This window comes from Volvox carteri (genome assembly GCF_000143455.1).
Source record: "Volvox carteri f. nagariensis unplaced genomic scaffold VOLCAscaffold_36, whole genome shotgun sequence".
NCBI lineage: Eukaryota > Viridiplantae > Chlorophyta > Chlorophyceae > Chlamydomonadales > Volvocaceae > Volvox > Volvox carteri.
Window position 1 is genome coordinate 731,756 of NW_003307579.1, and position 14,799 is coordinate 746,554.

Genomic DNA, 14,799 nt, shown 5'->3' on the forward strand with positions numbered 1-14,799 from the left:
GGCGGCGGCGGCCCAGAAACGGCATACGCCGCACTCGGCGGCGGCGCCGCAGCGTACGGGCTCGTCATGCCGTACTTGACTGGTGATGGTGATGGCCCGTTGGGAATAATCGGCCGACCGCCGTTACCGCTGCTGGGGTGAACCATCTGAGCCGGGGTGGCTGGCGGGCCGCTCCCCGGGTGCGAGTGCGGGTGCGGCAAGTACGACGGACTCCCATACATGGGGTGCTGCGACAGCGGGTGATGCGTCGGCTGCTGCTGCTGCACCGCCGCCGACGCCGTTGGTGTCGATACCGATCCCGACGGAGGCCGCGACGTCGCCGAAACCGCGCTGCTAGGAAGACGTCGTTGAAACGTATACGATTGGCCACAACCAGTAACGTCATGCGCACCGCTAGGGCCTGTCAGAGGGTGCTGCAGCTGCTGCTGCTGCTGCTGCAGCTGCGGCGGCAACGGCGGGCTCGAAACGTCGCCTTGTCCCTGCGTCTGCTGCGGCTGTTGTTGGTGCGACAGCGCCACTCCTCCATTAGCGGTCATCGACTGCAGCTGTTGCTGCTGTTGTTGTTGCTGCTGCAGCTGCGGCTGCGGCTGCGGCTGTTGCGGCGGACTGCAGGCACCCTCATGTGTTTGCATCAGCTGCTGCTGTGGGTGCAGCGGATATGAGCCTTGCGACAAGCTATGATGGTGCGCGTGTTGCTGTTGCTGCTGTTGCTGAGACAGCTGCCGTTGGTGTTGGTGCTGCTGTTGCTGTTGCGCCTGCTGTTGCGCCTGCTGTTGCGCCGACCCCATGGATGCTGCGTGTCTCATGGGCAGCGTCAGGTGCTGCTGGCCGTAGTGGAGTGAGTTCTGCTGCTGCTGCTGCTGCTGCTGGTGTGGATGTTGTTGGTGATGATGCGGATGTTGTTGGTGATGATGGTGGTGGTGGTGGTGGTGGTGGTGAAGTAATTGGGTTTGTTGGAGGTTGCTGGGGCCGAGGGCGTGAGGAGACGGGGTAGTGACGGTCTGTTGTGGGAGGTGGCCAGGTTGCTGGTGCTGGTGCTGGTGGTGCGCCATGCGCTGCATGACTGGTTCCGCGGGTACCTGCGACAGCACATCCGCCGCCAGGCCAGCCATAGCCTCGTGAGCACAGTCGCTGGTCGCCTGTGGTGGTGACGGAAAGAACAAGGCGTTATATATCGGGGTAATGAAAGGGCATCGGCAAGGAGAACAACCCAATCGTAGGTCACAACGGAAATCTGCAGGGGCTTCAGGAATTTGCAGTACAGACTGCGTCACTTCCTCTTTCATCTTGTATGGCGCACCAAAAATAGCCCCAGCAGCCACAGGAAGGAACCCAGCTACGGGAACCCCCTTCCACGAAAACTCTCTCAGCGCCAGCTTCCCTCATTGCCGAGCAGCCACTCAGACTCTGCCCATGCATGTCACTCACTACCGTAATGCCGCGAATGTTTTGATACGCAAATGTTGTTACAATAATAAGGGACTTTTTCTTTATTTACATGCACTAAAACTTTTAGAAATCCGTGTAGGGGTTTCTTACGACTTCTTCGCGTGCGTAAAAAGTCCATAGACGCTGCAACTGGCCACCTATCACATCTGGCGCAGCTAGTCAGCTGGCACACCGCAGAGCAATTCTGCACGTCCTTATAAGACCCGTCCTGTCAAAACTCTACAGCTCATCATCCGAATAATTTTGCTAAGCAAACGGCTCAAAGAATGCACCTGTACGGGTTTTCACGCCTGGGCATCAACTTTCACAAATCGCCAGGGGGTCTGTTTATTTTTATAACAATAAATGTTTCTTTTAATGAAATCAGCCATCAAAACATTCACGGCAATACGGTACTAGATGTGCCGAGCCTGCCGAGCTATCTACCTTCCCACTTTAACCGCCAAGCCCGCTTAGCTTCACATTTTCACCTCCCAGACCCGCCACCGCCGCAGCTCAACCCACCTCTCCATGCACCTCGTGGGGCCCTATGAGCGCAGTCAACGATGCCAGGTCGAGTCCGTCAGTCAACGCCAGCAGGTCCTGGTCCGCGTCGCCGCCGCTGCCGCCACCAGGGCCGTCCGGGTCCTCTAGGAGGCCGTTCAACGACCCGGGAAATAACCCATTGAGATCGGCCGCCGAAGACGCCCCGCCTTCAGATCCCACCGTTCGGGCGTTCGAGGCGAAGATTGAATGCAGGGAATCGTGCTCGCCCTGATGCACGATGACGACGCTACCAGGCGCAATGCCGGTGCTCGTAGCGGCGGTGTTGGTAGCGCCGCCGACGCAGGTAGCGCCGTACATGCCGACGCTGGTAGCGGAGCTGTGCATGTGGGCGGTAGCGCCGTTGCCAAGCCGGTTTGCACTTGCCCTGCGACCTGGGGTGGGTTATGTTGGGTGTAGGGAAAGTAGATTGGACCGCAGACAGGCCGCAACATACGATCCAAGAAGGTAGGAAGAGACCCATCGGGCTCGGGGTGTAGAGGTAGTGGTGGGATGGTAGCTGGGAGCACGTAGGCAGTGAAGCGTTAAGGCTTAGTCACGCCACTGCGGTAACAGGTCTAGATCTAGCTACGAAATTGTCATCGCCTAGCTTCAACAGCCAATCAAAGGTACCACAGCCACGCAACCAAGCCAACATCACCACGCACGGACATGTAATGGTTACCTCTGTCAAACTCGACTCACCTTTCTGGGTGCCCAGGCCGTTGCCGTGGCTGCTGAACGGCTCAATCGCCGTCTGCCATAGAAACTCAGGATCTAGCGTCGGGGCAGCATGGCTGGCGGGTGCCGTACCGTCGATGCTACCGCCGCGGCCGGCGCCCGTCGTGACTGTCACCGGCGCCGACGCCGTCATTGACGCCGGCGGCGACGGTACCGGTAGCGCGCTAGGCGCCATGTGACTCCCCGCCAAAGGTGGCGAACGCGTTGCCTCCGCAGGTGCACCGCGAGTACGGGTGCTGATGGCGGCGACTGCATCACCGCCGGCGGCGACTGCGACGCCAAGCCCATCCGCTGTCAACGGCTCCGCCTTCACGAGCTTGTGCACGGGGTGGTGACCAGCCGCCGTCGCGCGCTCTGATCCGTCTGCCAGTCCGTGCCCCTTCCTTTTCCGAGGAGTAACCTTGACAGGGCCCACGGTGGGCAGGTCGCCAGCAAGGCCGCCGACCTTGACGTAGCAGTTGGCGTCGCCCTCTGAGTGGCCGCCGCCGCCACTGTCGCCGCTCCTGCCTTTGGCGCCAGTGCCAGTGGCAGCAACGGCGACGGCCACAGCCGCCGCTGCGGTGGCTGATGCAGCGGGAGGGGCCGCGGAGCCGCTGGCGCCGGCGCTGGCACGCGCTGCCCTGCTGGCACTCGCAGCGGCGGCAGCCCCCCGCACAGCCGACAAAACGGCTGCGGCGGCGGAGGAGCCTCCTCCTCCTCCTCCTCCTCCTCCTCCCCCAACCGTCGTGGCGCCCGGAACGTGCGGCTTGGCTTTGCCTCGCCCAATAATCTTAATCTCAGGTCTCGTGTCCAGTGCAGCGGGGCAGCCGCTTTCCGAACGGGCGATGTAAAAGTCGACAGGCACCTCGAACTCCTCCAAGGGTACGACATCGGGAAGCTGCCTATAGAGCTCTCGGGCCTTATCAATAGCCTCGGGGCCCGCAGGGTACGACTGCCGGTCGACGAGATCCGAGTAAAGCCATAAAAACGTGCGAACCTTAACTTCTGCCTTGGCGCGGTTCGTGGCGTACCTTTTGCGGGGTTCAATCAGGGACCAGTCGTAAGGGATAAGCGATTACTAGGGATTAGTTGATTGGTCAGGGAATGATGCCGTGTGCAATTACTCCGGTGGACACGCCATCACCCAGTGGCCAGTGGTAAAGACGGAGGAAGGCAAGGCTAGTAATATCTTCAGTGTGCCGGGTCATAGACGAAGGAGATGCAGGATGAGGCAGACGTAATAGAGAACCCACCCACTGCTGTGGCCTGACCCAGAGCCGGATTATCAAACGGCAGACTTATAGTACCCACCATCTGTTCTTGATTGTGTTCTCCGGCCTGGTTGGTAGATACTTTGCCACCTCGGACCATCTGTTTCCATGCAGGCTGTGCGCCACCGCGAGGACGTACTCCTCCTTGAGTGACCACGGCTCCTTACAAATGTTTGGTCGAAGATCGTTCTTCCATTTTTCGCGGCACTGCTTACCCGTCCGGCCGGGTACCTGCTTGGCAACATCTTGCCAATTTATGTTGTCAAGGTTGGTCGAAGTCTTGGATACAACCTGAATAAGCCATTCTGATTCCTCCTGTGACCATGGCCTGCTCTGTTCCTTTCGATTTTTCATCCCAAATTCGCCGCTTCCCTTGCGCGAAGCTGCTGAACGCGACGCGCGGCCCGAGCGCGGCAGGTCCACGTCGCTGTCCGAATCATCGCAGTAATTCCTACAACGTCTGCTCATCGGTAGGATTGAGCTTTGCTATGGCGTAGGCAGGGCCGACGGCACTGTCGGGAATGTGCTCCAGTCGCAAGTGCCGCGAGTCCGCACACTGCCCTAACGCTGAAACCTCTTAAAATCCGAAACAGCTTTGATGACGTTGTTCCTCAGTGGCTGATTCCAGGTGGTTTGCGGATCAGCGGAAGTGGGTGCAGTAGCAGGGAACTGAACCCAGTTGCGCGACTTGACGTCACGAGATGACGCTGCGACTGACCGATTGCTGGGTCATAGTAATCTGCCTAACTAGAGTTGATTCCGACGCGACTCACTGACTCTGTCGGGTGTCCTAAAACCGGCGGCGAGTGTCCATGAATGCGGAAATGGGAGCGCTGCCAGGACCCAACAAGAGAAAGCGTTAGTCTTTATAGAAATGTATAATATTACTGTCTAGGGTGCATTCACGCGCGTGCTCCATGCAATGCATGCAATTGTGTTTTGGAAGGGAATGACCTGTACGGCACTGATTCGCAACTGGCAAGAGATAACTCGGCATTTTCAATTGCGACATGAGCACATTTGTTGGACACGCTGGAGTGTAATCCAAAACACGTCCTTGCGTCGAGGAGCAAGATAACGACTGCAGTTTGGCGAAGAGTTCTGCCGACTCTCCAATATTGTGCAACAAAAAGCGGGTATATTTGTGTAAAACACGGAAATATGGGCCAAACCCAGCTTGCCCTGGTCTTAAAATTCTTGAACTGCGGGTTGGAGTTACTCCAGTTGGGAGGGCGTCAGCTACGCTCTTTCCTGAGTGGACCATTTTTCTTGCCACCAGGTCAAAGGAAATTATTTGTCTCGAATATATGCCTGTGATACGCCTTCTTGTGTTATGGGTATTGATGAGGGCGATGAATAACGCGAGCGTTGGGTATCGGAGCGCAAGAGCATTGCTTGGATGCAGTCACTAAATTTAACCCTACATCTTAAGCTTACCTATAAATCTTTGTAAAATTAAATGCGGACTAATTTTTTTGTGTAATCAAATCACAACCGTAGATTCCGCACAGCCATCATACGCCTCTTCAGATAGAATGACATCAATTGACAACTTAGGCATACAGATTAGCGCCGCTGCTCAAGAGGCATGGAACACAGTCGGGGCGACAGTTAATAAGTTCACGTCATCTGTCTTTCCCACCGACAGCAGCCGCCTTAATCAGATTCTGCGTCCTCCTGTTGACCGCACTTTAGCTGCTCTGCGATGGTCAAACTTCGGCTCGTCCGCCGTCGTGCCGTTCACAGCCCCCCATGTGGACGACCCCCGCATGGTCGTCACAATTCTCGGCCTCGCTAACGTAGTCTTTAACGAGCTCCAGGAGCACCAACGCCATCAACCAACAACCGGCTCCTCATCCTCGGACGGCGGTCCTTCTCTGCCCCTTCCCCCCGTCACTCTCGCGCTTGTCGCCGCCTCTGTGTGGCGCTACCTGAACCCTGTGCTCTTGCGCGAGGTCTGCCTTAGCCCTTACTGCGTGATTGACCGCAATGAGGTGGGCCGCCTATGGACCGCCAGCCTGACACACCTGGACTTGCCCCACCTGATGAGCAACCTTGCATCACTGCTGCCGGATGCGGCTGTCCTGGAGCGACAAGAGGGCTCTGCGCTCTTCATTGCCGATGTGGCTTTGCTGTCCACCCTCTCCAGCGGCCTCTTTGGTGAGCGAGCAGCAGCAGCAGGGGGAGGGGTTTTGATGTATGAGAAGCGCGAGGGGGGGGCGTCATCATCATCATCACCATCACCACCATCACCACCACCACCATCATCATCGTTATCATCATCATCGTCATCACCATCAACACCACCATCATCATCATCGTCATCATTACCATCGTCATCATCACTATCATCAACACCACCATCATCATCATCATCATCATCATCACCATCAACACCACCATCATCAGCAGCATGGGGCGTCATCATCATCATCACCATCATCATCATTATCATCAACACCGTCATCATCATCGTCATCATCGGGAAGTGGGACGTGCTGTGGCAGAGAAATGCTTTGAAGTTCGCTTGACTTGTCACCGTCTCCATAGTCCTTAAGACCACCTCGTCTGACCCCAACTTGTAACGGTCCCGCCTTAACTGTCAACTGTCTGCTCCGGCTCCCCGGCCCGCCGTCCTCAACCCCCAGTCGGCTGGGCTGTCCTCGAAAAGCAGGTACTACAGCGAACCGGCACCTACTACGCAGTTGGGGCTGTGGGCCTGTCCTCTTTGGCGTTCGCTTTGCAGGTGGGATGGTCATGGGTCAGAGTGCTGTGCGGAAAGGGGCGTGGGAACTGTTATGGGCTGTGAGGCTGGGTTAGCGCCCATGCAGCCGTGCATGGGATCGCCTTTTGGCGATGAAGAAGGGGATAAGAAGGGTGCGTTGGCGGAGTCCGCAACCTGATGGTTTTGGGGAAAGGGATTGCAGCAGCACTCTGGGATTGTATAAGCACAGCATAAAGGGTATCCAGTGTTATAAGAACGTACCCGCGGCCCTTGCTTGCTTGCAGAAACAATGATCAAGGGGATTACTTGTCCTACCCCACCAGGTCTCACATCTCACCTCCCCGGCCCCCGTTTTGGCGCCTACAGGTGGTCGCAGACGAAACTCGTGCGGGGGGTGAGAGGAGGTGTTTGGGCCTGCCGCTGCCCGGTCGCTTCTCATGGGTGCTGTCACTGGGATTCACACACCTGGTTTCGGCGCCCGACACGTCCTTCGCTGGCCACATGTGCGGCGTGCTGGCGGGCATCGCCCATGTGTATCTTATACGGCCAGGTGTGATGGGGCTGGCGGTGGATGATGGAAATGGAACACAACACATAGCCTTTGGATGCCATGCGGGGAGGAAGAGGCCGGGGGAAAAGACGAACCACACGCGATTGAAGCTGCTGCCAGGGCAAGATAGTAGCAAACGTAAAAACTGACCGAAAGGCGTCCGTGGCGACTGTGACGACTGTAACCTCGGGATGACGAAGTGACGTAGATGTTGGAACTCCTACCTACCTAAGCCGCCAGAAATGAAAAGCTGAATAGTATAGCCAATCCGTAAAGTAGTAGGTGTAAAAATAGTAGTGAAGGCGGCGAGTAAAATAGTGCTGACGTAAAAGTGGCGTAAAGTTGCTGGCCAGGAGAGAAGGCTGAATTGCTGATACTGAAAGGCTGCCGGTATGCAAGTGCTCCTCCCAACCCCCCCAAAAAAAAACTAGAACGCGCGACTGACCCGACCGACCCAACTAAACTATTCCGGCTAGCCTACCGACGCCAACGCGATAAACCAAAGAAGCTCGAACCACCCTTTGGACTCACCTGGCCAGGCAGCAGGAGCAGCGGGCAAAGGCACATGCAAGGCAGAGAGGTGGGAGAGTTGTGAGCAGCGAAAGAAAAATAAAAATACAAAAACGCATGCAAATGCTGCTGAAAAGGAGTATTAAACTAGCTGACCGGGAAAGCTGGAAACGGGAAAGGCCGGGGGGAGGGGGCTCGGTGCTCTCCGCGGAGTCTGTCCTTTGTGTGCGCGTACGCGTCGGTACGCGCATTTACGTATGTGTACGGGTTGCATTTGTGCCTTTGTTCTTGCGCGCGTGCGATGATGCTGCAGTTGCCACCGCCCTCAGCTCGTCTGCACGCGTCTGATCCACACTGTAGTATCCTGGAGGGCTTATCACGGGATCCCGAGATCCACCGATCGGTTCTTTTCCGAAAAGTCGTGATATAACACACACACACACACACACCTTTCACTTGCCGTGTCTTCCGCCAGCGGCACAGCCCGCCGCGCTGCCTGCTCGTGGCAGCGCTTTGGGGTACACCTGCCGTCGGTCTGTCAATGCTCTAAAAGTCTTGCAGGGGTTGGTTCTCTGTTTCCTGAACCGCCGCGAATCCTCTTGCCAAAGTTTGGACACCTATCAAGCCATGTCTACCCCGTCTACCGATCCACGCGTCCTAACATTATTCACACCGCCCTTAAGCCCTCGTCGTCTCTGCCCGCATTCTTGGGTAGCACACCCTTCGTCTCACTGCTCTGGTAACCCTCCTCGCAGCTCTACGCACTCTCTTGCGTTCTCTTGGTAACGGCGTGAGCGGAGGCGGAGGTGCACGCCCACGGCCGCGGTTCTACGGCGGTGGAACGCTGAGTGGCCGGCCCTTGTCCGCCGGCTACACGGCACCCACGCCCCGACGTTCGCTGATGAGCGCTCTGTCACAGCTGGGGCTGGCCGCGGGTGCTATTGTCGTGTACACGCTGGCGTCACGACGGCGGGAGCGGCAGCCACTCAGTAACTGGAGCCTGCGGTAACGGCGATTGTGGTGGTACACGGCATCCGAGCGGTGTGGCGGCGTGCGGCACATCCCCCTGGCGATATACGGCGCGTGGGGTGGCGGTGTGATATTGCTGGCGCCGGCAGCTTCGGGTGGTGGCCGGATGGGGATTTTGCAGTGGGCTTCATGCTGGGTAGCATGCAGGTTTACATTCCTCGTGGCTGTGCCGGTAATGCTGCCAAGAACGTGTCATCATCTTGCCACGACATATTGGTGGATGATAACGGCACCAGGAGGGATGGTTGTCACCGGACTTTCAAGCGGGATCCAGGGGCAAGCTGTGTGTCAAAGCTTCATGGGCAGAGTGAGTTGAGCGAGTTGAACTGCAGGCGCTGGAGAGATAGGGAAACGTTGTGCTTGGAGCGACAGGGAAACGTTGCAGGTGCTTTCGCTGGTGCATGTACACGTTGTTGGAGGGTTGGACTAGTACTTTAGTACACGGAAGGAAGGCAGCATCGTTTTACCTGCGTATTATCCGTGTATGTAAGTATATATGTGTGTGTGCCTTTGTGTCTAGGGGAGGAGAGTGTTATGTTGCCATTTGCATGAGAGTTGTTTTTGAGGGATGCGGCGAGCAGGTTGGAGAGAAGCAGGAGAAGTGTTGCATTTAGCAGAGTTGCTGTAGTTTCAATAAGCTGGGGTTAAGAGGCAGGTTAGGTGGCGCAACGGCTAGTGGAGGGGATGCGTGGCTTTCTGGCCGTGCCGGCATGTGGAAGATAAATGCGCAAAATTGCACAAACACCCATGTCCCCAGCAGCCCAGCTCCTTAGACAAAACATTGCCGATGTACAGTACCATGGCATGGCGATGGTTACCAGGGGATGACACTGTTTGGACACAGAGAGACCAACTGCTATGTGCGCCTCGCTGTCACAGCGCGACCCCACACACAACAGTGTTACGGAATCGCGATATTCCAGCAGCTCCCTCTTTACTTGGCCCCCCTCTCCAAAACACTGGAAGCAGCAGTCTGCCATACGCACATGCTTTGTCGATGCTTCAGTCGTATGACGCGACAGCAGCAACCACGGTATGGCGATCTTCACGCTCCAGTCCACCTCGGAGCTGTCTATCCGCCTATCTGCTTTCCGTCACACCGCCCTTCGGTACCCCGTCTCCCTAGGAATTTTAAAACGGCACTTCCGCTTTTGCTCACATCCACAGCGTTTTTATCGCTCCCTCATCGCTGCCGCTGCCTCGCAACCCGCTCAACACCGCATCGACGGTCCAATGCTCCCTCGCATCCATAATCCTCCTTTTCACGTGAAAATCTGCTTGTACTTCGAAACCCTCGGGCCCCCGGGTGCACGCTCACGCTTTTAGGTCCCGCCGTGAGCCAAGGGTGGGTCAGTACTTGCCCTATTTGCTACCCACCCCTTTCCCACTTTCCAGTCCCTCCTTTCTAATCCCCCGTGTTCCCTGCACAGGTCGTGTGTTCCGAATTACTGTGCCTTGCGCTGCAGCACAGGATTACAGTAGGCCCGCTCTAAGCAATACTGCAGAAGAACTTGGAATTATGAAACATGGGGTCTGAGGTCGCGGGTTTATCAACTGATCGTGATGCGGATGGAGACCGTACTCAAGCAGAGGGTCAGGCAGGTCGTTGAGGCGAAGAGTCGTACACTGTTGTGCCACACACGTGGTACAACAAACCTCACATGTGACAGGTAAGACAGGTCTGGCCGCGCCTCAGAAGGCTTACCAGGCAGTGCGCTGGACAGCCAACAACGCATCATACGGCTGCACGGCAAGTCGTTACGCCATGCATCACAATTGTGCGTGTAATGGTGCAGTAATTAAAATTTTCGACGGGATACGACTACGATTCTGTTTATGTATAAGGAATAATTTCAGTCATTCAGCTCCTTCCTGCAAGGAATGGTCATCCAGCAAGCGTATACGGTACGTGCCTAATGCGCTCCCTGTCACTTTGCCGCAACCAAACGGTATCACACACTCCAACAGCTCAGAGTCCCGACACCTCTAATATATAACATACCAGCATGCGACGCACTCTGCTACGGTAACACACTGGCAACGACGCAGCTACGCGCTTCGCGGCCCCATCCCACCTCCCACCTACACACACTGCCCAGCACACCGCTGCCCTCTACAGCCTCACCATTGCATCACTCCTGCTACGTGTACATTTGGTACAGTGCCATGGCTGCTGCTGCTGCTAATGATGATGATGATGCCGGTGCCGGGACCGTGCGGCCATCCTCCAGCAGAATGTCTAAGACGCCGCAGGCCTATGCCTGGCTCTCTGTTCTTCACCACAAGAGCGCAGCCAGCCCCCATCTCCGTCCAAGAAACACTAGTCCGAGGAAGCACTTTCAGCCGGCCGACCGGCGGCCCAACACCCGCAGCCCCACAACGCGATCGGCAGATGTTAATGTTAGCAATGCACCTCACCTACGGGGAAGAAAACAAAGCAGCACAAACGACACAACATCCAACTTTTCCTGCCGTGGCAGCTCGTGCTTCCCACAGACCACTTCACGCCGTGGATGCGCCCCACCAGCGCCAGCGTGTTGAGAGTCCACGTCAAAAGTAAAAAACCAGCCGAAATAGTGCACCTCCGCCACCTGCAATGTCAACCAGCACACGCGCCTCACAGTGTCCGTATGTGTCCGATGTATTCGTTGTCATTCCGTGCAACAATGTGCACACGGTGGGACGTGGCCTTCACAACCAACACCTTCCTGGCCTACCCCCCAACCTATACCCCGCTGCGCCCAAGGCACGCCCTCCCCGTTTGCCTCTGCGCCCACACGGATAATACAGGCAGGACCCGCACCTGAACAGTTAAAACCAAGCGAAGCGGCTTTTCCCCTGTTCAAATGTATGCACGGTGTGCATGTTCGCACACTACCCAGCGGACATTTACTGCCTCTGCTGGGCGCACTCCGAATAGTAAGCAGTAACCTGCAATGTTAACTGGTGTCGACACTACTGATTCAGTTATCCCGTTTATCCATTTGTTTATTCATCCACGCGCACGCGTCCCTCGATTGAGTGCCGAAGCAGCCAACTAAACGTAAGGGCTCCCTGCTAAGAGCCCTAAGAGCCCTCACGACACTGCCTGACGGCGAAACACGGCTCTTTCTCCAGTCCTCCAATGCAAGGTCACCAATATGCAGCTCCCGCTGCCCAGGGGGACTTACCGAAAATACGGTTCCCTGTCATTTCCAGTCGAACGAACACGACGCGCGAACCTAAATGTTGCGGGGGCGTGTACACGATTGTACGGACATGTGGTAATCTGTGAGCGATGCGGCCTTGTAGTAGCTGCCGTACACAGTACGGCACGCATCACAACTACAGGTACGCGCAAAGCGCTTGACCAGCATCTCGAGAGGCATTTTCAGCGGCCAGCTACTACAGGCTTTGGCCCCAAGTGAAAGGTACATTAGAGGACAGGACAGAGCAGGACACACGTGGCGTTGGCGCCATACGTATCCTGCCCTGAACTCTCCCCAACACCAAGAGCTGTCAATGCGCATATGGGAAGGCACGTGTGTGGCCCGCTGATGGGGCTCAGCCTAGAACCACCAATCGAATGAATAGAGGCCACGGTACCCCTGGCCCTTGACGAGAACACAAAATGTGCACGCATGGGTTCGTGACCGTCACCCATGGGTTCGTGACCCAGGGCGCAACCCGCTTATTAACCAGGCCCGTCAGGTCCTCAGCGCCTCTATTGCAGCGCCGACCGCCGTCGTGCACGCGGCCAATCAGTCCTTAGAGTGCCTTATCTAAGGGCACCGCAAGGCATCCATCAGCCATGAGCAGTGCGTAACCGACCCCATGCACCTGGCATGGGGGTTTGGCATAAGCTGCCAACGCCACTGAACTTCTGCATGAAAGGTGACAATGATAACACAATCCGGCTACACAGCTGCAGCGGCAGCTGCAGCACAGCCAATAAAAGGACAGGAAGGCAAGCAGCCTTCTCCGTAGCGGAAGATCGCCTGATGCTTAGTGGCCATTTCCCGGAATTCAGGCGCCGTGGATAGCGCGGTACTCCCAAGCCGTAGCCCGCGACATCTTCTCCAGGAGGGCTAGAGGAACTGCCTGGGGCCCTGCTTGCGCTGCTCAGCCAGCTTCAAGTCGCTAGGCAAGACGCTGCCATACCGTACGGTGGACATGAACTCGCCGGCTGGCGGGGGCCCATTGCTCGCCGTCGTGGACGTCGTGCCGCCATAACCATGTGGCGAAAAATCATCGCCTCCAAAGCCCCCGCCGCCGCTTGGCGCGCACCCGCGGCCGGGCGTCCGTTCTCGCGCCGCACGCAGGGCCCCACCGCCGAACCGAGTTGGGAAGTTGTTGCTGGCGGGCAGCAGACCAGCCCCATCGATGATCTGGGCCGCGGCCGCAGCTGCTGGCGGCGCTGGCGCAACGCCACTTGAGGATACCGGGTGTGATGCCGCTACCGCCGACACGGCGGTGCCTGCCGCTGCCACCGCACCGCTGCTGCCGAAGCTGCCGCTCACGCTTCCGAAGTCGTTACCTGTGGGGCCCCGGGCAGCGGCGCTGAGAGGGCCGCCGGCCCCGGTAGCGGACGCTGTCGAGGATGAGGAAGGCTGCTGCTGCAGTGGCGCCGGTATGGGTGGTCGGTCGCCCTGCGCCGCACGAAGCTGGCGTGCAAACTCCTCCTTAGCCCGTTGCGTCTCTAATTTGTCCTGCAAGGTTGCCAGCTGCGATTCGATCTGCTGGACCCGCTGTAGCAGCTGAGATTCCGCAGATGGGATTGCGATGGGGCCGTTAGCCGTCGGAGGCCGCGCATTGCTCGCAGCCTGGGCCGTCAGCGCGGCGCCCTCAGCACGCTCGGTCGCGACCTGGGCGGCCTGAGGCGACCCAAGAACGCAGAGTTTCCGAGGCGTTATATGAGGCGGTCATACGTTGAGGGGAAGATAATAAAGCAGGCAAGGCGCTAAAAAGCGCCGCAGGCGGGAAACAGGTTGAAACAGATTAAAGCGGTTACGCATGCGTCAACCAACGGCGTCGCAAATGTGCGCCTCGAGTGGCAGCTGGCCAGAACGCAGACATAGTGCAAATATAGACTCACCTGAAGCGCTTTTGATGCTGTAGCCGCGGCCTGCGACAGTTCCATGCGAAGACCACTAACGTCCATAGACAACGTCGTAACTCGCTGCGAAAGCTCCTGGACTTGAGATGATAATTGCGCATTCTGGCGCCTTAGCTCAGCGTTATCTTCCCGCAGGCGGGTTAGGACCGCCTCCTCTGCCTCTGCCACAGCCTGAGGAGCACCTGCTTCATCCCCTTTGTGGATTGAAGAGCCACAACCCATAGGAAAGTGATGGGCTTTCTTTGTTTTCCCTTTGTAAAGGCTTCAACTTAAGAATCCTGCAATTATAGCTTGTAGAGGGCCATGTCACATTCGACGGATACAAAAATAGTGATCCTTTGTCCTACTTTTCAGAAATTGTGCAAGCAGGACGGTAACAATACTCAAAACGACCGAGGCCCAATAATGCAAGTCTCAATCAAGGATGCGAAGAATCACTTTCAGTACTATACAATAGAGTTTATATAATATAAAGATTAGCTAATGTTGTGGGCTGCGTCTGTGTTCCCATTTCCGCATCGTGTAACACCTTCATATACTGTTTGCTCCCAAACCGTTATGCATGTCGAACCACTTATACGTATTGTAATGTATTAGTTTGATATATGGTTCCTCTATTTGTTTGGGTATGATTGACTTTAGTTGCCGCTATCCTGTGTTTTTTTTGTATGGAACAATAAGCAGGCCATGGGTGCTCCGGCGCCAATGGTGAATTTCCTAAGAACTGTTTACGATCTGCGCTTTCAGCTGAGTGGCCATGCCTACCGTCGAACAGGGCACATCGAAAATGCCGACGCAGCAGCGCAGCCTGGATGCTGCGGGATTGCGCAGGATGCAGGACCTCGACAGGGCGTTTTTTGGTGGAGGGGCAGGTCGCAACAGAGCCGCTTCCACGGTAAACGCGCGACATGTGCTTGCATGGCGCGGT

General features: G+C 56.7%; 3 protein-coding genes across 3 annotated transcripts; 1 reads left to right on the plus strand and 2 right to left on the minus strand.

Annotated features, from left to right (window-relative positions):
* Window positions 1-3,989: 3,989 nt before the first annotated feature.
* myb1 (transcription factor Myb1) lies at window positions 3,990-4,316 on the minus strand (the record flags this gene model as incomplete). The annotated part of the gene is made up of 1 exon (XM_002953494.1): window positions 3,990-4,316. One exon carries the CDS (start codon window positions 4,314-4,316, stop codon window positions 3,990-3,992), a length of 327 nt encoding a protein of 108 aa, XP_002953540.1.
* Window positions 4,317-5,497: 1,181 nt separating this feature from the next.
* VOLCADRAFT_94253 (uncharacterized protein) lies at window positions 5,498-10,269 on the plus strand (the record flags this gene model as incomplete). The annotated part of the gene is made up of 6 exons (XM_002953395.1): window positions 5,498-6,122; window positions 6,611-6,708; window positions 7,054-7,237; window positions 8,503-8,752; window positions 10,103-10,121; window positions 10,207-10,269. 6 exons carry the CDS (start codon window positions 5,498-5,500, stop codon window positions 10,267-10,269), a joined length of 1,239 nt encoding a protein of 412 aa, XP_002953441.1.
* Window positions 10,270-12,843: 2,574 nt separating this feature from the next.
* On the minus strand, window positions 12,844-14,093 carry VOLCADRAFT_94254 (uncharacterized protein; the record flags this gene model as incomplete). The annotated part of the gene is made up of 2 exons (XM_002953495.1): window positions 12,844-13,629; window positions 13,851-14,093. The coding sequence occupies 2 exons, from the start codon at window positions 14,091-14,093 to the stop codon at window positions 12,844-12,846; spliced, it is 1,029 nt and encodes a 342-aa protein (XP_002953541.1).
* Window positions 14,094-14,799: the final 706 nt, after the last annotated feature.